This window comes from Uranotaenia lowii, chromosome 2 (assembly GCF_029784155.1).
Source record: "Uranotaenia lowii strain MFRU-FL chromosome 2, ASM2978415v1, whole genome shotgun sequence".
NCBI lineage: Eukaryota > Metazoa > Arthropoda > Insecta > Diptera > Culicidae > Uranotaenia > Uranotaenia lowii.
Window position 1 is genome coordinate 339,923,228 of NC_073692.1, and position 26,862 is coordinate 339,950,089.

Consider the following 26,862-nt stretch of genomic DNA (forward strand, 5'->3'; position numbering starts at 1 on the left):
TCTTCCAGAATTCATTTTCTGCAATCACCGGATCATTGAATTGAATTGAATTTGTCCATATTGTCCAGCTAACGAAACCCGATCTCCATTCTCCAAGGCGGTTATTGGTTCTTGATCCCACTGAAGCCGGTCAGATTGAAAGACAATGTTCCAGTTGTGACCGATATAAAGTTCTGATCTAATGAATAATGTTTAACCGTAGCCTCCTTGTTTGTTCTTGAATCTCTAACATGCTTACAAAATTCCTACAGCTTGGCCATCCTGAACATTTTCATCGACCTCGATCACTATGTACCATTTGTCCATATTGATTTCATATTCATTGTGCCTACACCTTAAATTTCGAACTAAATACTACTTGTTTTAGGTCTGTCTTGAAGCTTCTGAAAACAAATTTATTTCACTCTTGAACCTTTTTCACGATTAACCACCACTGCTGAATCCGTCAACTGACACTGAGATGCTCCTCGCATCGTCTGGCAGAAGAGCAAACGACATCCGCGATTCCTGGCTCCACCACTGCCTGCCATCCTGACAGCGCCAGTGCCTGGAAAAATGCTTCAACAGCTCTTACGAGAGCATCCGAACCGTTTCTAGTATTCCCAGAGTTTTCAGTTCAGGTATTGCCTGGATCAGAAGCTTCAGCCGCGTCCTAAATCTGTATGCAGGTTCTTGAAATCCTCAGAATTTTGATGCAGACTACCGGATTGAAAGACGAGATTCCAAATTACATGTTTATTACTCGAAGGTTTCAGATTGACTGCAGGGTGCCGATTGATCAAAAGATGCTTCTAAATTTCACGTCTTTATTGTTGGGCTCTCCTAAAATATCTGACATAATCATCTTTGGCCTCCTAATCTTCCTGATAATATATCTAGGCCTACTTGATCCCTACAGCTCGGCCATTCTGACAGATACATCGTCCTCGATGTACCAACAATCTGTGTTTTAATAAAATATTAATACAAATACGAAATGCACATACAATTTAGAATGAGTATCCAATTTAATCATATTTTTAACATTGAGTCATATGCTTCAAAACTTTAACACTCTTCGCGCCGTCACTTCAAGCTCCGTTACCTTGTACTGGGATGCTCCTCGCATCATCTGGCTGAGGACCGAAAGTCATCCGCGATCTCTAGCTACACTACTGCCTGCCATCTTGACAGCGCCAGTGCCTGGAAAACTGCAAACTTCAGTTCCTACCAGAGCATCCGGAACGTTTCAAAATCCTCCCAGAGTTTCCAGTTGAGGTGCCTCCGGATCAGAAGTTTAAATCGTCTCCGTCGTTCAATCTTCCCAGCACCATGTTGGAGGGCGTTCTCTTATCCCACTTCTGAAAAACTGCAGAGTGCCGGTTGATTAAAAGATGCTTCTAAATTTCACGTCTTTTTTGTTTGGCTCACCTAAAACATCTGACATAATCATCTTTGGCCTCCTAATCTTCCTGATAATATATCTAGGCCCAATGAGGTACACTTTTACTAAGGTGGCGCAAAGGAACGCACGCTATTGCACGTCGGCGAGAAAAAAGAAAAATTAACATAAACAAGCCCTGCGTCGCGACGCGTCGTTGTCAGGGAGCTTCATTTATCCTTGGCAAAATGCGTCACGAAAATGGTCGGTAGTGACGTCACTTCTGTCATGGTAACTATGTTTACGAAGAAAAAACTTTAATTCTACTTTTGCAACGTTACTTTCTCATCACCTCTCTTTCCACCACATTGATCTAGGCCTACCTACCCTACAGTATATCCTAGAAAGATCTGTCAAGGGTGTTAAGATACAAGACATAGGGTTAGTTGCCCTGCTTTGGACCCTTTAATCGGTTGTTGTTATGAATCCATGTATTTCTCATAAATGTACTGAAATTTAACACCTTTCCGAAAATCCATTAATGATCTTATCTGCAAATTTCAATAAGCATTTCAAACATAGGTTTCACCGTTATAGAAAGGTTTACAAAGATACGATGATCAAATTTTCCAACTGTCCCTGTTCTGGTACTAAACTGGTGCCTTTTTTTGGATCTAGATATAAAAAATCTTTGAAAAGTTTGATCTTTCGAAAAAAAATCCACAAATTCACTTTTTAAAATTTGTTTAAAATATAATTTTGTCATGAGAAAGTATTACAGCTTTTTAGCAGTTCAACGATAACAAAATGTTTTGAATTTCTTAAACATTTTCACTTCCAGTCCGCCCTAGCAGTAGCACAGTATTTAGAACTTTTCAAGGGTTTACTTGTAATTTATTTGCACCAAGCTGCCGAAAAAGGTTAAAAATGCTCATTGAAGGTTCTAAATTTTGTCCCAATCAAAAATTCGCATCTTAACTGATTTATTATTATTGACACAAAGTTTTGGTGATGTTAGGTCCAAAATTGAAACATTTCGGTCAAAAATGTCCTACTTTTAGCCTATATAAATTTCTCGGGTTTTCCAATGATTTTCTTCACTTTATAGAAAAATAGGAAGTACAGTTCATATATTTTCATACTTTTATTTTGATTTACAAGCCAATCTGAGTCTAAATTTTGAATGTTAAATGTTAATCTGAATCTTAAACCTAAATTGAAGTTTTTGATTTGGAACTTTTTTCGAATTTTAATATTGTTTCTAATTCTAAATTACAGTTCAGAATATATAAAATACAACCTAGAAGCGAAGTTTGTTTCCAAAATCGACTCAATTATGATTAAGCATTCCAAATTGCTCGGTTTTGCAATGAAATTTTTGAGGCATGCCTGCATAGTGGAGAAAACTGATCGAATTTTATTCACAAATTATGGTACATTAAAAAAAAATCTCAAATTAAGTTTTAATGTATACCTCCAAGAAGTTTTTTTCTTAAAGTTTGTTTTATCAAAAAAAAAACCGAACCGGATGCCTCAAACGAATTGATCGCTGGTAATGTGCATCGGCCAAAAATTTAATTTCAAATATATTTTTTCACTTTTTTTTGTTATTGATTTCTGATTATTACCTGGAATTTGCTCAGACTTGCCCGGATATTATCCGGGTTTTTGAATGTTAAATTCAATCAAAATAACCCGGTTTTTGCAAGGTTAAAAAAATAAGTTCCCGAAATTTCCTGATCTGGCTACGTTCGAAAATATTTCTAGAAAACTAAAATTTCGAAGTTTTTTGTTTCAATCTTATCTCATTATATCAATTATTTATTTTTAATCCGACTCGTGAAACTTCATGAAAATATAAATATGATTTTTTTTTTGTTTATTTGTGACACTTTACCAACGCTTTGACATTCGTGTCAAGTAAATATGATGATTATGAGTTTTAAACTCAAGATCGCCATTTTGAAGGTTTTTTTTTGTGTGATCAGTGCAAACAAAATTTCGAATCTGAATAACAAACCAAAAAACAACAAAGAAAGTGTTAAAATTCCTTAAGCAAAGTGCACTGTACGACCAAATTTAAGAAACTCTGTAACGTCCAGTATTGATATATTAATACTAAGGGTGAAAACTAAAGGTTAATCCCTCAATAAATGAAGAGTAAAAAAAAGAAAAAAAAAGGATGGTTTCTTGTATATTTAATTTGTTCCTAGCCGGTAATTAGCGTCCAAATATTGAAAAGGCATATGAGTTTCGAAAATCATGAATCAAATTTTGTATGAATTGCAAATCCAAATTTGAATCAGAATTTCGATACAATTTTTCATAGAAAATGGGGCAAAAACAAAGCAGGTTGTTGGATGAAATTGTAAATGAGTCATAGATTAGTGTTAACTAAGTGTTACTCAAATGAAAATATGGGTGCAGTTTCATTTTTAGAAAATATTTCAGGAAAAACACCTAAAGGTTGGAGAAATCTGCTTATTAAAAATTTGCATGCATGAAGGTAGACATGTAGATTCTGTATGCGTTTAATATTTCGATTTAATTATAGCTCAATGAGACCGGTTGGGAACATTTCGCGGCAACAGTCTAACGTTCTCGTGTGGCATATATCAAATCAATGTCCATTTCATTCGATATCATGTAAATACTGTTCGGAATCAGTTCTTGAGTAATTTACACCCAAAATACTAAGATTGGTTAACACAAATAAACTAATACACCCTCCCATGTAGTGAAGCTGGATTTTACCACAGATAGTAATTCACGTAATTGTCTGGTACCGGATGAGAAAATCCCGCAATCGGCTTTCGCTCACTTTTAGAATTTGGCTAAATGATTCGCTGAATAGAATAGCGGTTTTAAATTGGTTTAGGGAATGTGCTTCCATTGAACTATTCCAAAATGCTCCAGCCACAAATTTCGGTTTATTCTTGTTTTTGTTCCAAGAATCGTATCAACTTGAGTCACCCCGCAAAAGTACTATATGTAAAAATTTCTGTTAAGCTTAGGCTAGCCGCCTCGAGAAAATATTATTTTTGGACAAACATAGCTTGTTGAGGCACAGCTTTTGGGAAAAAAAAATACATAAAAACTTATCCATTTGCAATAGATTAAATTAAAATGAAAGCATCACTTAGCCCGACCCACATTCGAAGAAAGCTATTTTTATCACTTAGAGAGAACACCGTCTCCAGGTAGCTGACGTGGTTTACGGTTTTTTTGCCATTCATCGAATAAAAAGATGAGTCCGAATTCGTTAGAGTAAGTGCTTATTTTAATTTTTTTTTGTAATTATCTCTCCAGCGTGCTTCGGGGCAAAAGTTGTTTCCAAGTAAGGATCACACATGTCAAATCCAATTCGGAGAAGCGTTCAGTTTCTAAACTTGGGGTTCGGATCGGATGAAACCAGTAATGAGCCTAGTTTTTTATTCAGTCAGTCTATTTGCGCACTATTTGAAAAGGTATGGAAAGAAACGAAGTTTTTTTGCACGATTCGCTTTATGGACTTGAACTTTATGAAGATAACACTCTGGGATGACCATTTAAGCTTCATGCATAGCTGCCGATTATGTGGGAGCCCTCAGATTAGCTTGAATGTGTCCCAGCTGATTACTAAACACTTATCGTTAAGGCACCTGTATGTTACCACTCTGTTAAAGATCACTGGTTTAGTAGGCTGAGTCAATTTGGGATCATTTTTGAATTTCTCAAACCCTGGGGTGTAAACAATATCGTCTTGGTTTCTTAACTCATCCATGATTTTAAGTAATCCAACTTTAAGTTGAGTGAATTTGAACTTCTAGGTTTGTATGGGAAAATTGAATAAGTTTTACTGAAAAATTAACATCATTTTTGTTTCGTCTGTGAAACCGAGCCTGCAAATGGTTTTTGTGCCAATTTATAAATTCTCTAACGTAAATTTTCCCTTGAACAACTTTTTAGAGGACCGTAATTTCGTATCTTATTAGATAAATAAGTTATTATATGTTGAATGGGGGCATGTCTTTAGGCATTGAAAAACAATAAATTCAATTGACATCACTGCTCGGCGCCTAGCGAGGCATTGCAGGACTACTTTTTATTCAACATTTCACAAGGCACCAGCAGTGATGTCAATTGAATTTATTGATTTTCAGTGCCAAATGACATACCTCTGTTAAACAGCTAATAACTTTTTTGCCTGATGAGATAAAAAGTTACGGTCTTCGACAAAGTTGTTCAGCGGAAAATTTCCTTCAAAGAATTAATAATTTGGCATAAAAACAGGAACAAAAATTCAAGTTTCTCATACAAACCTAAGAGTTCAAATTTATTCATGTAAACGTTACTTAAGAATTCTGCAAAAAAATCTTGGATGAGTTTTGAATCAAAACGAAGCTTTTCAGACTCCAGGGCTTGAGAAATTCAAGTATGACCACAAATCGACTCAGTCTACTGGTTTAGTGCTGCTTCTGTTGTATCGATCATTTCCTTCTCTATCTCTCAAAGCGATTGCTCTTTCATAGACACAGGTTCCGTACAATTATTTAAGGCTGTAGCCTCCCGTAAAGATGAGACCGCTATCGCAAATTTTAAGCTTTGTCAATGAGTAAGATAATGATTGTTGCTGCTGGTTTATGATGCCAACAGGGAGAACGTGCCTCATTTGCTACGGGCAGTGATTGTCCATCCACGATCATTTTGTTTACTTTTCCTACGAAACGAAACGAGTTGACGTGAGAATTCCAAGGTAACAAGTGTGTGAAATATGGTTCGATTCATCATTATTTTAATTATAGATCCCATGTCCGTCCGTGATTCCTAGTGTCAGCAGGTCATAATTGTTAAAATGAACAGAAAGGATCGCTGACTTATCATGCTTTGTTTGGACTGCCGATATTTTACCATTCTACAAATTTTGACATCGAACCGATATGCTTCGTTCTTCCATAAATTCAATGAATACTTTCTAATGCACAAGCACAGCTGTTTGATGGGTCGTAGTTGACAATTTATTTGTTCACCCACAAATCAGACTCTACTCCAATATTGAACTTCCTTGGAGGTAGAATTAACAGTATAAGATTCTGTGCTTGACCGGCATTAACAAGTTTTCTAATAAAAGGGTGCCAGATTTTTTTCAGCACGTATCCGAACCGGACAAATCCGAGGTATTACATCTTAGGACCTGGTAAAATCTGGGCATTTGACTTCAAAATTGTTGATCAAAAATCCGGGCAAAATCCTGGCAAATTTGGTCAAAACCCAGTAATCACTCCACGAAAATAATGGAAAAAAAAACTTGAAATAAATTTCGTTCATCAACACTTACCAGTGGCATTGTAATTGTAATCAGGCTTCCGAAAAACTTTCATGACTTTTTTTTTATAAAACTTGTTCAAATAATTTCGTTTTGGACGCAAGGATAAAAAGAATTTACAACACATTTTTTTTCTGTGTGTGTTAAATTTGGCAAATAGAGTGAGTGAATCCGGACAACTAGGTAGGGCCGGACTTTTCCCAAATTTTGTATTAAATATCCGGACAAACCCGGATAAAACCGGTCTGGTAAGCTTATTGTAATAACTGGCCACAACATTCCCCTCTCATTCTCATCCCTTTCACATCAATGATGAAGGAGGATGATAAAAATATACCGGCCAAACGGAAGACATCCAATTCAGTGCGTTTTTGGGGAATCGACGGTGGCAGATGGATTATTACAATAAACATTCGTTTGCTAAACGACTCAGATGGTGCACTGGGTAAAATATCGGAGCCGACATTCAATGATGCAGTAAGTTCATTTCTCACTATACTTTCTTGGGATGAATTATTTAATAGGATCCCATACAATGTTTTTCTTGATTCGCTTGAATGTAGTGTTCATGCATCATTTTACTTGGGAGCTTGAGTCTATATGCCACACTTTGCTTTTCCAATCTTATAAGGTACAGGACACTTTTGACTTTTGAGCACATTTTCGGCACAGAGATTCGCTAAATAGGCATGGGATTTTGAAGTTTTTTAAAAAAAAATTTTTTCAAGTCTGTTATTATTTAATATACAATCGAATGTACTTGATTAGTTTATATTTTAGATTCAAATAACTGCAATAAAAGGATACAATCTCTGGTAAAGCTTGTTATTTTTTTTACCAATTTGGAACCGATCTCATTGAATTTATATGGATTTGTATGAATAACAGTTATACGACGTTTTTTTTTTGGAACGTATCTAGGCCGTATAACGAGGTATAAGTGTATTCCAATAGATACAACGAATAGCAAAAAAGCAGTTGAAAATGTATTTCTTTATAATTGAATTCTTAGTTCAGTCCTACTTATTGATACCATTTAATATTGTACGTTTTATAACTTCACATTTAGAAAAAAAAATAGATTTTATTATAGATATGTTTGTATTCAGTTGTCTGAACAGGAAATGTTGCCTATATATGTATGTACCTACCTAAGGGTCCGGCGCGCCAATTCACAGTGAAAAAACCTGGCAAAAGTATGTTTTCAACATACTTAAAATACTTATTATTTTAAAATTTACTCAGAACAATTTTTTTTTCAAATTTTATCGAACGGATTTGAATATTTTTAAAGCTCAGTCAATGATTACCCGTGTTTACATTCTTTAACAGCTTGCTACAAAATTTTTCAAACACTGCCGACCAAAAGTTTGGGATCACATCCTCAAAAACATTAAAATTTTGATCAGCCCTATCTCAGCCATCTTATGACGTATTGGAATTATTTTACTCTCATTCAAGAGATCGTGAGCAAAACCTTCTTTGTTTGTATTTGACAGAATGTTAATATAGAGCTTATATGACTTAAATTCAGCTTAATGTTGGGAAATTTTTCAAAAACCGAACTTAAAATTCAAACCAAATTTCAAAATTCGAGTTGCATTCGAATCTATTTTTCATATTTATTAAAGAACATTTGTTTAAATGTGTGCGAAAAATTTGCAATTTACTCAAAATATTTAAAATAGCTACTTAAGTCATCGGGAGCTCGGCGGCGTTCCAAATGTCTCCGTAAACAACGGAGGGCGTCCAAGGTGGGCACACTTGGGAAAAGTGCAGAAACGTCATACGAAACCAGGATTTCGCCTCGACGCACTTTGAATCCTTTGAGGTGCTCTACCAATTCTACGGAGTTTTTAACGCTCTTCCCGTGGTTCACTGGATACTTTTTTATTTCTTCTACCAACCATGCTGCCATTTTTTCCGTTGGCGTGCATATATTAGAAGAAATGGGACGCATTGCTATCGGGTTTTTGTGAATTTTTGGCAGGCAGTAAAGTGACGCGACTTTCGAATTCGGAACGAGGAATTTCTTTTCCAGTTTAGTGTCCCCCATTAAGAGAGCGACTTTCTGCCGGACTGTGTTTGCCTCTTCAATCATCATGTTAAGTGGGTCTTTCGGCTTACCGTTTTTAAACATGTATTCCTCATATGGCCCAGTTGCAATCATATTCCGGACCCTATTGTCGTAATCATGTTTGTCCATGATCACGACGGCATTCCCTTTATCAACAAGTTGGCCAAACACGGCGCAAGTTCAAAGTTCGACTAAAAGAACATAGAAACGCAGTAGAAAACCTAAGAATCAACGAATCTAGTGTAGCTTCCCACGCAACAGAACTTGATCACGCCATAGATTGGGAAAAAGTGAGGTACAAGAAATGCGTTAGAAAAACCTCACACTTAAACGCATGGGAGTCAATATGTGTGTTCAATGAAAGTTGGTCGAAACAGGTTGAAATTGGTCGAAACAAGTAGGAATGGATTTTGACAGTTGATAATCTGTCTCTTTCTAATTGACTTCGATCGATTTCAACCAGGTCGTCTGTTGAACATACTTACACCAATACTAATGCGTGCTTTGTGTGTTTTACACACGAATTTCTAGACAGACCGAAACAGATCACGGGAAAATTTAATTTAGGTTAACAAATTCTTAAATCAAGCCCTTTACACACAACATTTTCGAGTCTGAAAATTAGCAAAATTTTGCTCAAATTTGACCAGCTAGAATTTTAGCAATCAATTTAGCAATATTTTTTAACTAAAATTTGAGCAAACAAGAAAAAAGTTAGCCGCTGCAATTTTTACTAATATTTCTAGCAAAGCCCGGAGAAAAAAATAGTTCCAGATCTGAAATTTCAAAATTTATTGTTTTTTTTTTAAATGGGGGAATGTTTGATATATCATTAAAATACACAAATAACTTCATTTTGATTTTATTTTATTTTTTTTAAACATCATTTGAAACACTTTTTGTTGATAAGTTCCATTCCTGGAAACAAACCTTCCGGCGAGTGAACTGCCAAATGACCAATCCTAATCCACGATCGCACCGGGGTTGTTCCGGTAGCAGCGGGTTCAAATTCCAACTGTTCGTTTCCGGACTGTTGCAAAAAAAAAACCCCGACGTTTTTGCCATCGGTTGCAACCTGGAAAGAAAAAAAAAAACAATTAATTCGATTAAAACTCGGAAAATCTGTACACTTTTGAATCGGACCTTACCTGTAAGCATCCGGTGTTGATTTAGCTACCATTTTGTCATGGAGTTGGTGGCCACCTCAAGCACCACCAGCAACGAACATCCAAAACCGCACTTAATCGCCACCGAACGCCGACTGAATCCGAACATCCAGAGCACTTGACGAAAATGAAATGGCGAAAACGAAACAAAAACGTGCTCTCTGTCTGACACACACGCTGCATGTGTGTTAGTGTGGTAGAAATGAATCCTGCTTTCGAGCTGGATCGGTTTCGACTAGTTTCGACCGATTTCAACTTGCTCCGTTGAACAACGACCAGATCTGTTTCGACCAAAACATGAGCCCATTGAACAACGACCACTTGACAGAAACTAGTCGAAACCAATCGCTACTTACGATTGAACGAAGCTAATGTTCATTAGCACGGCCGAAAATCCGCTAATGAACGAACACGAGGCGCCGGTTACGTCGCCACTCTTCTCCCTTACTAAAAGGAAATTGTTATAAATTTGACCATCCTCCCGACAAACACTACGACATAGTAGGATGCTACAAGTGTTTTTAATTTCTTTGTGTGATCAGTCGGACACCGTCCTGTAGATGGCCAACATCGAGCCCGAAACCGGTCGACAAAAAAGGTAATTTTTGAATCCTTTTTCCGTTTTGTAAGAACGTTAAGTGTCGTGTCCTGTAATACGTCGTGTGTTAATTGTGTAATTTACTTGAAAATAAAAAAAAATTGCAGCAAACGGTCGCAAACTGAATTTCTTTTAAAATGAATATAATTTGGTCGTTGTAAAATTTAAGTTGGTTTTGTTGTGATTGATTACTTTTGTGACGTGAATTCACGCTAAAATTAACCATTTTGGACTTTAGTACATACAACTTTGATATCCTGTTCTCCCTGTGGAAATGGAATATCAGTGTCTTCAAATAAGTTGTAAAAAACACAATTACCCACAATTCGATGTACGTAATTTTTCGATTGAACAACAACGAACGAAGTTATGCTTATTTGAAGTTGTGACGTGAATTCACTCAGTTCAAACAGAACAGGGTAGCTGACTGAATTCACGTCACGAATATAAAGTTATACCTGTGGTTATACTGAACCATTCTTTGTAGCCTTCAAATTTTATGTACACTTTTAAAAACGATATTCTGTTGTTTCGTCTTTTAAAATCAAAAATTTTCAGTATCCGGATCTAACTTTTTCCTTATTTTGATTGGCACTGGAATAGCAACATATTGAAGGACTATATGTTAAAATTACTACTGTCTTTATTTAAAAATTCACAAAAAAAAATTTTTTTTTCAATCTTTTTGTATTTTTATTTGAAAATAATGAACTTATTAAAAAAAATCAACTAAATTATGCTTGAATTGTACAAATCCGACCATCTGGAGAGTAAAACAGCTTTCAGAGCGTATTTTTATATAAAATTTAACAAAAAATCAAATTTTGTGACGTGAATTCACTCATTCGCGCTGTTGTAACTCAACTAGATTCCAACCAATTTCTATAAATTTTAGAGTTTTAGAATCGTCTTATCATTTTCAAAGAAAATCTTATTTTTTTATTTAAAGAAATGTCATAGTTTTCTCGTAAAATGAAAAAGTTCCCTTTTTTTGTGACGTAAATTCATTCATTTGAGACTGTTTTTGTTCGCTTTTCAAACCAACTACATTGGACATAAACAAATTCTTTTTCTACAAAATGAAGCAGTGTTTTTTGGCATCAAAACGTAGGGGAGAGTGGGGTATCATGGGCCACTTTTTTTCTTTGCTTCATAACTTCTTTATTATAAAAGATAAAAAGAAAAAAAATAATGGAAAAGTTTTCAACATTTTTAAGGTGTCATTAGGCATTTTTGTTTATTTTTTAATACATGAATTTCCGGAGTTCTGGTTGTTTTCAAAAAAAGTATTTTATTTGGTTTTTGAAAAACTGTGGGGAAGAAAAATTAATTCGAAAAATAGGATTTTAAGAGTGTTTTTATTTAGACAAGTTGTGCGAATTTAGAACTGCGGAGTCTTGTGTGAGCCTTTGTCGAGAACGGTCGCAAAATCAGTCGTCGCGTTTGTGTTTTTTTTCTGATGTGTAGGTATATGCATGCAGTGAATATGGCGCATCGGTCAATCGGGTTGGGAAAAATGTGCTCTAGGAAGTTCGGCGAAAGAAGTTTGTTGTAATTCAAATGCATAATTTGTTGTGAATTGACCTGTTTGAAGAAGGATCGTTGTGCGTGTTTGTTATAGAATAGAAGGTTTCCAAAGCCACCGCGTGGAAAATTATTCCAGCGCTTTTCGTTTATATGCGTCTGGGAATGCAATATGGTGGCGTTAAAAATTATCATATGCAGTGCGGTTTTGTAAAACAGCGAAAAAGTTAACTTCAAAAAAAGAATAGTGGTGGTAGGGAAGTGTTGCAGGTGAAGGGAAGTAACAAATTGAATATGCGTTTCGCGGATCGCAGCAGGTGATGGACGCCTCTACACATACTATATAACAAGCAGCAAATTATGGTGAGCCCGTTTCAACTTATTCTCTTCGTAACTTTCGCCTTGTTATATTTTCAAGAACGAGGAACGTACTCACTCAATTGACGGAGCGTATGCTGTCAATGCTGGCAGTCCCGAGGAAAATCATGTTCTTAATTGCAAAAAATATTTTTGTCTCTCGCATTTCAAGAAGTTATAACTGCGAGAACAGTGAGTGGGCTCAAATTTTATTTTTCTTTTCATCCTAATAAAAATTTGATCCAGTTTGGTAGGAATATGGGTTTATAGAAATGTAATTGTAATTATTTAATTTTTTTTACATAAATAAAACATGCAGCTTAACTTTAAATGCCATAATTTGACTGAATTTTGGATTTTAGAAGAAGACTAAGTTCGCTTCATGCCAAATAACTTAAATAATTTATGATACTCTTAGTTTCAGCTTCTATATAATTGTATTTTACCGATTAAAATATTTTTTTAATTTTCAACAATTGGATCTACGTGTTCCAGATTATCTATAAGGTTCTTGTCCCGCATGACTTATTTAAATGTTTTGTTTATTTTTCATCTGTTATCAATGTTTATTATCAAGTTTTGTAAATAAGAGAGCTGGGATTTGGAAATCGAGATATTGTAATAACGTTCAGACATCTTCTCAATGATAGATTTAAGATTTTCGTCATAAATTTGAAATTGTTTATTTTTATATACTGGGTATAGTTTTTCAGATACACATCTTTAACCGCCTTTTAACCTTCAATCAATTTAAAATGAAATATATAGAAGACCTGATAAAGTAAGTGACACTGATGTTAAAAATTAATACTAGAAAATTACACGTTTCAGCTTCTGTAGCAGACTGTATAGATTTTCCAAATAAAAGTATCACCGCTGTGAAATTTTGAACTGTAGATTTTATAATAATTGGTTGATAATTCTTATTTTAATCCATTCTTTTATCTACATAATTATTCGCACTGCCGTATTAATTTTTATTTTTTTCATTATTGAGGATAGAATACCAGGTTCCAGGATATCATGTTAATCTGATTTCAACAATCCATTCTAGCATTATCTCGTTTGTTGTAAATTAATTATGATTAGCAATTAAATGATCTTCCTTGATGCAAAATTGAATTTACAGTGTGGAAATCAGCTGCATCAGTATCGAAGTGAATAATATATGACGAAGTCTTTGTTAAACTTATTTATCTTTTTTTTTCACCAGACAAAATAACTTATCTACTTACCTTATAAGAATTCTCCGTATTTTACTGTAATCATATGAAACTAGATCCAATCAAAATTTTACTGTACGTTCATCCAAACTACAGACAGGTTGATATGCAGGGGCTCTGTCTCTCGGTTTTAGAATTAAAACCAACTAGAGGGTCGAAAATTAATGCCTCCATTATTTTAAATTTTATAATTCATTGAACATATTTATTATATTGTGTTATATTATTTTATAGTGTACAATATTACATTGTTTTATATTAATTTACATTACATTAAATATTTTATAGTTTAGTTACAGTTTACAATTTATTACTTTATTCAGTTATTTATTTTTTGTATTCATATTTTTATCTATTATATAAAATTCTCTTGTAACGGTGTTTGTAGTACTACTCCTCCAGAATGACTCAAACGATTCAAATGAAATTATTTTTATAATATTCTGTAGGCATGCGAATCGGTTTATATTGAATAAAAATAACAAAAAGTCGCATTAATTGTCCGTAATAATTAAATTTGTAAAAATCGGAATAAAATAAAAGTCATGGCTTTCATTTTTAAGATAGAAATTTTCTTTCCTTTGGGCGCCGGGCGGTTTGTTTTTCGTCTCCATGGTCGAGGCGTCGCGAGCCAACGTCGCGAGAGGATAGTAACCATAGCATAGCATACTGATCAGTGAGAATATTTTGGCGCGTATTTCTTAACCAAGAATTTTCCATGCAAGTGGTTGCGATATGAAGCATTGATGTGATTTTTTTTCTTCTTGATTCCTAGCTCATTTGTACAGCACATGGTTATGAATGACGCCTAGATGTGACTCAGATTGACATTTTGCCAACGAATAAAAAAAAAATTATTTTACCAAAATCTGAAATTGAAAAATCATGCAACCATTTTTAGAAATTTTCTTTTCTTCGAGGGGTTTGTTTTTCGTCTCCATGGGCGAGGCGTCGCTAGCAAACGTCGTTGCAAGATAATAGTAACCAAAGCATACTGTTCATCGATCGCTGGAAAAATTTAAAAATTAGGCGCCTGTTTCTCAACCAAGTACCTATATGTCTTATGCACGTGGGGACGATATGCAACCCATAGATGGGTTTTTTCCTTGCTTATTTGTACACAGCACATGGTAATAAATTACACCTAGATGTGACACGGATTGATATTTTATCGATAGAATCAAAGCCATATGAACGATTTCAAATATTAACACCATTTTTAATTCGTGTTAATTTTAAGTAGTAAATTGTTGCCAAAAGATGTGAAATAATGACACTTTACGGACGTTTGAAAATAAGAAATGGGAAGCTTTATATTCAATTTCGTATAATCCGATACGCCTAGAACGCTGGACACATAAACTGAACGAGAGTGTGTTCTTTGAGATAGATTAGATAGGATTGAAGTTTTTAAAGGCCGAATGAACTTTTTGATTTTTTGCAAACGTAAGTTGAAGTTATCAATAAAATATCTACTTTTCAATAACAAAAAGTGAGAATATGCATTTTCCGGAAGAATTTTTAATTAAGGGGGGGGGGGGGGTAGGGTCTAACACTTTAAAAAAATCGATTTTTTTTTTAATTTTCTTATTGTAAAACATTTCAAGAATGATGTGTCAAATTTTCAAGTCAATTGAAGCAAAACTGTAGAAGTTATAGGCCTTCATCTCCTCTAATACTGCAAGAAAGCAAGAGCAAAAACTTCAAACGCGTTTTTCTCGAAAGCACATTTTTATCCGTGGACATCGTCATTTGAAAACTACTTATCCGATTCTTTTCAAATTTGGAACATATATTCTACATATAAAACACCAGACCCCAACGTTTTTCTTTTTTGATTTTTTTACTTTGGGGAGATTTTACAGGTGAAAATGGCGGATTTTTAAGAGAAAAATCGTAGTTTTTACTTTAAACAGCCACAAAAATTTCATAAAAATATTTTTAAGTTATATAAAAACGTTGGGGTCCAGAAAAACATCTATTAAAAATATTTTGCTCTGATTTTTTTACTTCAGATGATTCTGTGCTGAGATACAGTGTCCACCGCAAATCGTGTTTTCTAAAAGGCACCCTTGAAAGTGCTCCGTCACCGGCTCATTTTTCAATATTTTTCTACGAAAAAATTACTAAATGTTCTTTTAACAATGCTTTGTATAATGCAAAAAATGTTAATACATTTGTTTGAACGACAGCTCTAGAAAAAAATCGTGAAAATGGTGTTTTTTTATACCCGTTAGACCCTACCGCCCCCCTTAAGAAAGTAAACTAGAGCAAGTGCAAACTTTCAACTTTTACGAAAAATGTATACATTATTTCTGCATCTAAAAATTGTTGGGCCCAAAAAAACTATCTGATTAAATAAACTCTTTTTTTTTTTTTTCAATCATTCATCAAAAAACTTTTTACACGTTTACTGTTTGTTTACACACAATTCAAGTATGAACTTAACATGAAAAGTATGTTTTTGTTTAACATATTTTGGCTACATAGAAGAGACTTTTGATTCACTTTTTTGTTGAAAAGTTTTTTTTGTGATTGATACTCCAGCGGCAGCAGATTTTTATGATGAACTTTTAATATGACCTGAGAGTGTAAAAAGATATGTATATAAATTCCTGTAATTTCTTAGGTGGAAAAAGTGAAAACGCGCCATTTAGCAATGAAACATCTATAATTCAAGAATTTTATCTCCAAAATGGCCTGAAAGGATATCCCGAGTGTTAAATCTGAAGCGGATATTCAAAATTATTATAAAGGTCTTTGTAAATCAAGGTCTTTTGGTTGAACAGCATTCAGTGAAATTGAAGTACCAAGCATTAATTTATTCCGGAGAAAACTTAGTATATATCAATAAAAATTGATAAAACAGACAAACAAGAATAAGTATTAAATTCATTTTAAAGTCTTTTCACTGACGCATCTGAAAAAGACCTATGTGTTATCACTTGCCCCAATAAATAGGACAAATGATATTTCTTTTTGTCAACATAACTAAGTTTTTTGAAAATATCATTTTTTTTTTCAGAAAATATGAAAGTTGAACTGTGGTGATATTCGTTTGCATTTGCCCCTGTGTTTCGTTTTAGAAATGAACTCACGAAACCATCGAAACCTGAACAGATTATTTCATTTCGATCTATTAAGTTTTCAAAAATCTGCATTTCAATTTAATGTTTCTAATCTTAAAAATATTACATAATCCTAAATGAAATCAAATGAACTAATTTTCTTTTTTTGCTTGAATAAAAAAAAAAGGAATTTGCAGTATACAAAATCGTTAGATTTAATGCCATGACAAATGCTGTTTGGGAACATTTTAAGTTGAAATGTGTAAAGTCTATAATTTAAGTATCAGGCGAAAATTTTTGGAAATGATTTTAGTGAAAATATGGATTTTAATTCAAACTGCTTTGAAGCATGAGGATGATAAATAAAAAGCTGTTTGAAAATGGTAAGTAAAAAATCATTTTTTCAGCTCTAAAAAATACACCATCTTAAGCTAATTGGGAGCTGACAGCGCTGCGTTAGGCAAAATATTCGGAAAACACTTCAAAAATTGTCCAAAGATTCATAAGCAATATATTCCAATAAATGAGATACTTTTTATTTCGGTTTAAACCTTATTGTGAACTCGAACAAAACGGAATAAATCACTAAATGGAATACAGCAAATGGAACATACATACATATTATCAACATACAGTTATTTATGGAACAAGTTACAGAAATTGGATTTTAAAAGACCTGTTGAGTTAAAATTCTTAGGTTTAATTTTGATAGAATTAAGCGGGACGATTCGAGTAAAGGGAAAGGAGGGAAATGTAAAAAACTAGGAAAAATTGAAAATGGACGCAAAGTTTAACATGGTAAGACGAAGTTTACCGGGTCTGCTAGTTTATTTATATATTTATTTAGTTTTTAAATATTTATATATTTATTACTATTATTTAGTTTTACCTAATTTCTTAACAGCATTTATTGTATCAATATTCCATATATACTTTCCCCAAGGACAAAAATTCGTATTTAGGTCTTTATATATTCAAAATATTATATGAAGCGTTTGGTAGGGATCTCCACGCTTCATTCCTCCCCTGTATCCTGTATCTTTCGCGGTTTTCATCACATGGTTGGCCTGGCCGTAGTAATATCTGCAATGCATAGGAATATGTAACAGGTAATACGCTGAAAAGAAAAATTATAGACGCAAGTCTTCCATTTTCCAGGATGCCTACATGTTTTGGCCATGTTGGTGTAAGAAGAAGAAGAAGAAGAAGAAGAAGAAGAAGAAGAAGAAGAAAAACTGTGGGGAAACGTGGGCCACCAAACCCAAATTGACAAGATAACGTGCAAAGTTTATCAGTTGACCCAAAACTGAAATTTCATAATTCCTTTAGTAATTTTAAAGTAATTTCAGATTAGGAAATATAAAAGAGAGTTGTTTATGATCGAATAGTTCATTATTCTTGGCTCGCGAACATTTCGGCAAAATTCCTTATATAGGATTTTTGTTCGTCTCTACCGCATTGGAAAAAATAGACAAAATACATTTCACAACTCTTTATTTGGTATAAGAAATCTTTGCAGATAGGAAAAACGTTTTTTAAGTTCTGAATGTGTATAAAAACACCAAAATATAGGTGGCCAAAGATACCCCACAAAATGTGGCCCACGATTCCCGCGTTTGTGTCACTGATTTATGTTTCATCAAAAATTCTTTTTCCACGTGAAAGAACATGAAAAAACGAAGATCATAAGCGTATGAGCATATTTTTATTATGTACTTGAGGTCTCCAACGGATGCAATTTTGCGGGTGCTTATTTAAATTTTTAAAGAAGCATATGATACGTACATAAGTCAACAACATACAGAAAAACATGCCTACGAAAAGCGACGACGATGACAGTTGGATTGAGATTTTTATCACCACACACAGCTGAGATATTTAGAGTGGTCCACGTTTCCCCATGGCCCACTTTACCCCATTCTCCCCTACTAAAAAATCCTAAACAAATTCATCCATATATTTTAATTATTATTTTCATAAAAATTGTCAATATGACCACTTTTTCCAACAAAAAAATTGATTTTCAAAATCATATAAAACATCTGTAAAAAAAAATGTCTCTTTTTTCCGTTGGTTTTGTGTGATTTGATTGATTTGAATTATCAAAATTATAGACAAGTTTGAGATTTTTTGATACGCGAACGAATATAAATCACTTTAGAGCGGTACAAGCGCGTGAAATGTGTTTCATGGATTTAGAAAAAAAAAAGACTTAAATTTGGCATGGGGCCTTCTGGGAGGCCAAGGAACTGCCTCAAGGTTTTGATTTGTCGATTGATTTTTTCCATTGACTATAGCTCTGTATTTGCTACAAAATTAAAGGTTAAAATTTATTAAAAATCGGTATAAATCAGCTTTGATTCCTACATAAAATTGTAGCAGTATTTTTTTTCTACGTTCCCGAAAGTTCCGCTAAGTGTGTTTTCTTCGGTTCAAGTTATCTAAATTAACTGATCCGTAACAACTGAATAATTCGGGAGTTGGAGCGACATATTCCGAATAAATTTCACTTAACTTTGATGAGTTTTGAGCTGAGCGTCTTCATCGGCATGGTGTTGATGAAAACATTCTATTTTTTTCTTCACTTTGCTGTATGCTGATTACGATCTCGGGCAACAACAAACTGTCCCAGAAGGCATTCCGACCCAAATTAATTTCTGTTTCTACTCACGTTTTGCCACGCTCCGGAATATATGTATGCTATACACACGGTCGTGACTTTTTATTCGAAACTTTGTATCTGGGAGTGAGTGAAAAGTTTTTCTTTTGGGTTTATTTTCCTGGAAAATTGCTGCATTGGCGTTTGCGTATGTTTGAATAAGTGATGAGAAACTTTCTAGAGTATGTTTTACAAGTTATTGAGACGTTGAGCGAGCAAACGTGAAATGTCGAACAGAAGAACTTCTTTTATTTTGATATGAGCCAGGGTATTGTATTCATAATATTTTTCATTAATTTCATTCCAGATTATTACGTTCCAGTTATATGGAGCCGTGTTCGCGCAGCAGGAAGTTCTAGTTGCAATTGATGAACCAGGAAAAACACAGTACCATGAGGCGAATTTCAACACCAGTGAGTATGAGTGTGGATTTTCAGCTTCCTTCCTGGGATGCTGATGTTGATAAAGTTTTTCAATTATGAGGAGAAAGTTGGCCTTCTCAACGGGAAAACGGGCGAAAGCTAGATAACACTAAACATTACCAACTAGTAAACTGTGGGAACTTTCCGAGTAAACAGAATATCAGATGATGGTTAGTGAAATTTTATCATTGATCTAATTTTCTGCATAATTTAGATTTTCAAAAACAAACAAACCGGCTTAGTCAACAGAAACATTGAATTCTATATATTATTTTCCCACATACTGTGACTAAATATCAATAAAATCCAGCGATTAAAAAGCAATCACTATCCAATGGATTGGAACTGACCCTGCCTTTTTCTGAGTTGGTAGCACTGTTAAGTCAATAATCAACACGATTACAATATTTCAACTCACTTGTCGGCACAACCGCCTGAGGAATCAAGATAGTGACGTCTTGATTCTTGAATTAGAGTTAAACACCGTTTGCAGCTTCTGATGCTCATTGATCAAAAACTAGTTTAACGTGTTTTTGACTATTGTGATTTCAGCACTTTTGTGCGCAGGTTATAGTGTTTTACTTATTTTTTCAAAAGTCACACCTGTCTTGTAAAAGCAACAACAGCGGTTCATAGCACTATCTTGAAGGCAAGCCCTAATAGCATACAAGGAATATCTTCCCCCAGAAATTTTAAGGTAAAAGGAAGTTGAAGACACGAAACAACTTTGTTTGCTTTTTGAAAGAGCAAATTAGTTTTTCAATTTTAAAACCACTTGTGACATGTGAAACTTTTGCAACCAAAAAAACCATAAACAAAGTTAATCCTGCTCGGATGGTGAATATTAGAAAAAAAAATCGAATGAAAAAAAAACACCTTTAAAATAGGATTGGATAAGAGACTCACTGATCGAGCGTATTGAGTGTCGCTCTTTGGAGCCTGAGATAAAATCCCTGAGGTTTATCGAGAAATTGGATGAATTCCACATAAAAAGTTCATTTAAACTGAACTTGCTTGAAGCCTTTCCTTTTAATCGTTTTTAAAATGCGAAAACACAAACGTTATCACTCTTTATTTTTAACTAGGCAAAGCGCCCAAAGCAATAAAGGCTAGAGTAAGAATTCAAGATTTCTCGTTTTTTTGGGCTTGTCTGAATTTTTCATAGCAAAATCTGGGGAAGTGCACGTTACTGCAGGATTTATTATTATTTTTTTTCTGAAAAATTTTACAAAAGAAAATCAAATTTATGTAATTTTACACATATTTGGCGTTAAACGTGGATATTTCTTTAAGCTTAATTCGTTAAAATAAATTCGAAACTTTTTTTTGAATAGGTTTTCAAAAATACAATTTAATCGCTGCTAATGTACTTCGCAAAAAAAAAAATTACTGTTTCAGGTGTTTACCTTCCACTTTGTTCTTAATTTGTTTTTATAACAAGTGAATTTTGACTACATTTGATCGGATAACGCTCTGTTTTGATTTCATTATTTGAAAATCAATGCCAGTATTATTTCAGGTTTTTGTTTTAAATTTTCCCTAATCTACTCGGGCCGGATAAGTGCCGAAACATTTTGGCCGGGATCAACTTTTGACCGAGAAGGTTTTCTCAGCAAGGCAAATTGCTAAAGTTCACGACGTTGTGCGTTTAATGATAACATAGGATCAAAGTTTCAATGAGATTGTTAGCTAAATAAACTTGGCACCTGGGTAAGCAATTGGAAGTAAAACAATGCTCTCGACGAAATAAATATTTCACGTGAATGTGTGCTTAAACAATTTCTTAGACTCTAACTTGATATACAACTTTAAATGTTTCCATGAATACCTATGTAAAAAACACATTAATTTTGTCGACGCAAATCTTAAAACATGGTATATCAGTGAAGATCATAAAAAAAATTCATTACTAAACGACATTTTTATAGGAATAAAAAATACCATCAGAAAGATAAGCGAATAATTTTAATATTTTTAAAGGTGCTTCAATTCAGAATTCAGCAAGAACCATTGAAAAATTAATATACCCAGAAAATTTAAATTTCAATAAAAATTTAAGCTGATCGGATATATGTATATCAGAAAAGAATAAATAATACTTATTGAGAATTTAGATATCAATTTCAAAATTAAAGTTTTCCCTAAAAGATATTTAAAAACGAATTAAAAATCCCAAATCTTGTAGAAATTGATACTTTGAATATTTAGAAAATAGTTTTTAAAATGGGTGAAATAAAAGAGAATATTTGTTTATTAGATTATCGGCCTTATCGGTGAAAAGTGATTTCCTCATTCACAAGAACATTTTTAGATAATGATTTTTTTAGACGGATAGAAAGTTAGAAGAAATGAAAGATGGTGAAAACGAGCGAGTAGAATTTCTTTAGAAGCATTACACCAAATAATTGTTCAACAAATTGGGTTTTAACCTTTTAATGCAAGATTTTTTTTCAATGAGGATAGCAGTTATTGATTTAGTGAAATAATAACATTTTAATTCGAATAACCCAACTCAACGGGTTTGAAGTTGTTATAAAAGTTATGGTCCATGAAAGTTGAAAAATAATTTGGAATTCTTAATTCGTTTCAAAAAAATTTTACAAATTTGCAAAGCTTGTTATTTGTGAGCAGGAAAAAAAGGTGAGGTGAGGAAGGTGAGATTAGTAAAATTTTTGAAAATTGCAAAGCTGAAGAAATAACAGCAATTTTCCAAAAACTACTTTTCTCAAAAGAAAAAAAAAACTATATTTGATTTTTGCAATTTTTGCATATACATACTTTGTACGACTTCTCTCACATGCATTACAATATCGCAATGAAAATATCATGGACATATTTCTTTAAATCTCTAAAATATTTTTTTTTGTGAATACAGCACTCAAAAATATCCACACGTTTTGAAGAAATTTGGATTTTGATTAGTGTTGTTTTCAAACAACACTTTGCTTTAAAGCAAGGGTGAGCAACCTTTTGAAGCAGCGGGCCACTTTTAGTTAGAATTTTTTTTCGGCAGGCCGCATTAAAATAAACTTAAGGTAATAACAGGTTGCAGAGTAATAGTTTTTTCTACCATTTTTTGTCAAAAACAAAAAAAGTTTAATTCAAATGAATTCATGTGTGTACATTAACTTTTTTATTTTTTTAGGGTTATTAAACCAGGCAAAATTGAATAGCTTCATCAATAAGTCTTGATATTTTTTTCAATAGTTTGAATGTTTTTTTTATTGATTTGAAATGTTTAGCGAATATTTTTTTTTAAAGAATACTTTTATTTATGAAAAACGAAAAATTGTGGAAGTCTTTCTTTGGTTCATAGAAAGATTTGAACGTTTTCTGAGAAACACCCCTTCGTAGCAATGCGATTTTATTTTTCGTCATCACTTCCATTTGAAAGTTTAATGGGGCTTAACCATGCGACTTTTTATTTGCCCATTTTTGGAAAGTTTTTTTACAATTTATTTAAATTTTGTCATGAAGCCATTGGGTTTTTTTTCACCTGAATCAAAGCAATCGAAAGATTATTTTTAATTCCGTGGTTGAATTAAAAGGAATCTTTCGATTGTTTTGATTGAGTTGAATCATTCAACCAAGTAGGCTCATACCACAACAGAGTTTTTTTTTTCAATTTAAAGTTCCGTATGAAATCATTGCATTGAGATGTTGACCAAGGTTTGAAAATAATGAAAAAATAATCATTTCATAGATTTTTAATCAGATTTGTCAATGTTACAGTTTATATTTTTGATTATAATTTTTTTTTACTTAAATTTGATTAATTAAATTCAGATACCTTTGGGATAGGCTTTCTAAAGCTAAATGATGAAAATTTTATGACTTTGATAATGTGGATACTAGGGGTGATCCCAAACTTTTGGACGATAACTTAAGTGTCTATTTTATTAATTAATAGTACATTCTTAAATTTCTGCACAAAATTTTTTAATTGTGTTTTGAGAAGTTTACAATAAGGATTCTAATGCAACTCAAATTTTGACATTTTTGTCCACCCTATCCCAAGATGATCGGTTTTGAATATTGAGTGCGATTTTTTGAAAATGTTCTAACTTTAGGTTAAGTTTTAGCTGCAAAACTAATACATTATTTATGGGCAAAATACCTCCGAAATAGCTATTGCTCATTATCTTTCAAATGAGATCAGAAGATTTGCAATATGTCCTAAGACGGCTGAAATATGAACAATCAAAATGCATGTTTTTTAGCGGGTGATCCCAAACTTTTGGCCGGCAGTGTACATAAGATCTGAACTCATTTTCAAGAATGGGTACTTTGAAAAATCTAAATTTGAATTTCAATTATTTTTCGCAGGATTTCAATAATGTAATGAATTTAATGATAAATTATGGTTGAAAAAATAATTATCTAGTACTTAATCTTTAAATTCAGGAAAACTTAGCTGGAAGTATATTTAATTGGTTTCTTGTTTAACATTATTTATAATGCAGGTACTTATAAAACAAATTTTAAACTAAAAACAGAATGTATCGAGTTAATTAGAACTGAAATTCATTCTGATTTCAACCCAAACAAGTTTTTCTTTGAAATGAAGGCTTGAAGATCATTCATTTAATTTTAAATACTTAAAACAATCTGAACACTTCTTGGACTTATTTTCAAAAGTCATGATTTTAAAAAAATAACTAATTATTGAACAGTACTTAATGCCAAATAATGAGATACTCTTAGAATCACATTTTTTGTACTATTCTGTATGTGTCTATGCGTTTTTGAGCCAAAATGATATAGAAAAACTCGTGTAGAAAAACAATATCAATATGCCCAGTAATTGATTTAAAAAAAATTGTTTTCAGATTATTCCAATTACTCATCGTATGTGATTAAGTCCGGCGTACTGTGTTTAACACGAAGAAAAGTTATGTTAGTGAAACACTAGTGATAAAATAAAAAAAGTTATATGAAAAAATTGCATTTTTAATTAAAGGGCTCAAAATATCACAATAATTATTAAAACAATTATGCTACGGGATATTCATACCATGCTGCATGGTAATTTTACTATTCGTATCATGTTAATCTGCTTGTTTTTATCATAACACATACTATTTTGAAGATTGAACATATTAATTTACTATGCACGATGTAAAAGACTTCATGATAACATTGACAATTTTAATATGAACGTAGTCAAAATTACTATGCGCAGCCAAAATCAACACATAGTACAACAGCCATGCGCGTAGTATTTTCAAGAACAAAACATTATTGGCTCAAAAATATGGTTGCGTGTTGTTCATTTAAACCACGGATTTAGTAATTTTACTATGCTTTTATTTTGAGTGTATTAAGCATTATCACAGAAAAACAGACGTACAAGCTCGATCAAAAAAATCTTCAAAAAAATGTGTAAAAGGAGATTTGGAAAATATGTATGAAACTTGGTTTTCCGGTGTACGTGGATGTGCAATACATATACGGTTCGAAAAATCTTGACGAGACGAGAAAAAATTACCATGGGGCCAAGTGGGAAAAAATGTTGTAATAAAGAAGTTGCTTTCAGTATAAAATCAATACAAGATTTGAAAATTGGCCAGAATGGGCAATTTGGTTTTCAGATGTAGATACACGGATGAGCAATACACGACTTGATAGATCTAGATGAGACAAGAAAAAGTTACTATGGGATCATGAAAATATAAGTCGGAGAAAAAAAAGTTATGGATTGAAGAAGTTACATTATTTTGAAGAAAATAGTGGCCAAAATGCTCAGCTACACGCTCCTTTTTTAAACTCAAAAATAAGTGGATTTCGGTTGAAAACAGCAGATTGGTAGTAGTCCGTAAATTTGATTTTGGCTAGACATTCACAAAGTTGAGTTTGAACAGGCATATTAAAAAATTCGATGGGCGAACTCAAAATTAAGCTTTTTCAAAGTTTATTTTTGAATTTGAATTTTGAGCAAGAAATTGAACGAGCGTTTGCATTTTATAGTTTATTTCTCAATCAAAGAAAATGATAACATTAAAGAAAGATCAACAAAAAATTTAAAAAATAATACTGCCTCCGTTCGCTGCCGAACATCCGCAAGCTGGGACTAGTCGTGCAACTATTTCCGGCGGGCACCGAAAGGGAACCCATTGTAACCTCTATATGTATCGAGGAGTACTCCGAACCCAGGAACCGGAACTACCGCGACCCCGGGCCGAATGTTGCTGATTGATTACAGGATTACTGTTGTTCCTATGTCGGATAATGTCATCACGCCCGGTGCCGTCGGTTGATTGTGGCATTAAAATAACTCCAGGACTTTATTCTCTAACAGTGCAGGGAATTCCTCCAAAGACCACTACAGGCTTCTGGATCGAAGAGTCGGTAAAACAAAATCAAATAAGTTTCATTTCAATTTTTTTTCTAAACAAAACCTTATAAATTAAACATAGATACATTTAAATCTTATATTATGCAGATGGTGAGACTGCCGGACAATATGTTCTTTCATATTATTGGACTGATTTCTCGAAGTTTCTTCCGGACAGTGGCAAATGTTCCAGCAAAACTTTATTGTGTCGATCCGCTTCTCGTATGAAGAAAATCAACTAAAAAGCTTTTTCGTTCACGATGAGGTTTTAGCAGTGAGAAAAAGGGCTTAATTTGAATTCGAATTTTGAACTCCGTTTTTTTATATAAAGTTTATAGAATTCAACTATGTTTTGAACCACTGTCAAACTTTATTTTGAGATTGAAAAAAGAAGTTGAAGCTTTTTTGTCACTTCTTTTCTTCGAAATAATATTTACAACTTCTTCAATCCATTACTTTTCCTCCAACGGTAGATTTTCTTGACCCAATAGTAACATTTTTTTGTCTCGTCAAGATCTTTCGAATTTTTGAATTTCTCAAACCCTGGGGTCTAAAAAGCTTGGTTTTGGTCAAAACCCATCCATGATTTTTTGTAGAATTTTTAGATGATGTTTACATGAGTAAATTTGAACTTTTAGGTTTGTATGGGAAAATTGAATATTTTGTACTGAAAAAACAACAACGTTTTTGTTTCTTTGTGGAACCGAGCCAGCTGACAGTTTTTGTGCCAATTTATGAAATTCCTAAGGTAAATTTTCCGCTGAACAAC

At 33.3% G+C, this 26,862-nt stretch overlaps 1 protein-coding gene across 5 annotated transcripts in view; it reads left to right on the plus strand.

Annotated features, from left to right (window-relative positions):
* Positions 1-26,862, plus strand: part of LOC129746496 (uncharacterized) — a 154,578-nt gene that overhangs the window by 117,153 nt on the left and 10,563 nt on the right. For all 5 annotated transcript variants that reach the window (XM_055740162.1, XM_055740165.1, XM_055740166.1 and 2 more), the window contains one exon: positions 19,645-19,750. In XM_055740162.1, coding sequence (XP_055596137.1) covers positions 19,645-19,750 — 106 coding nt within the window. The remainder of the gene's footprint in view (positions 1-19,644; positions 19,751-26,862) is intronic.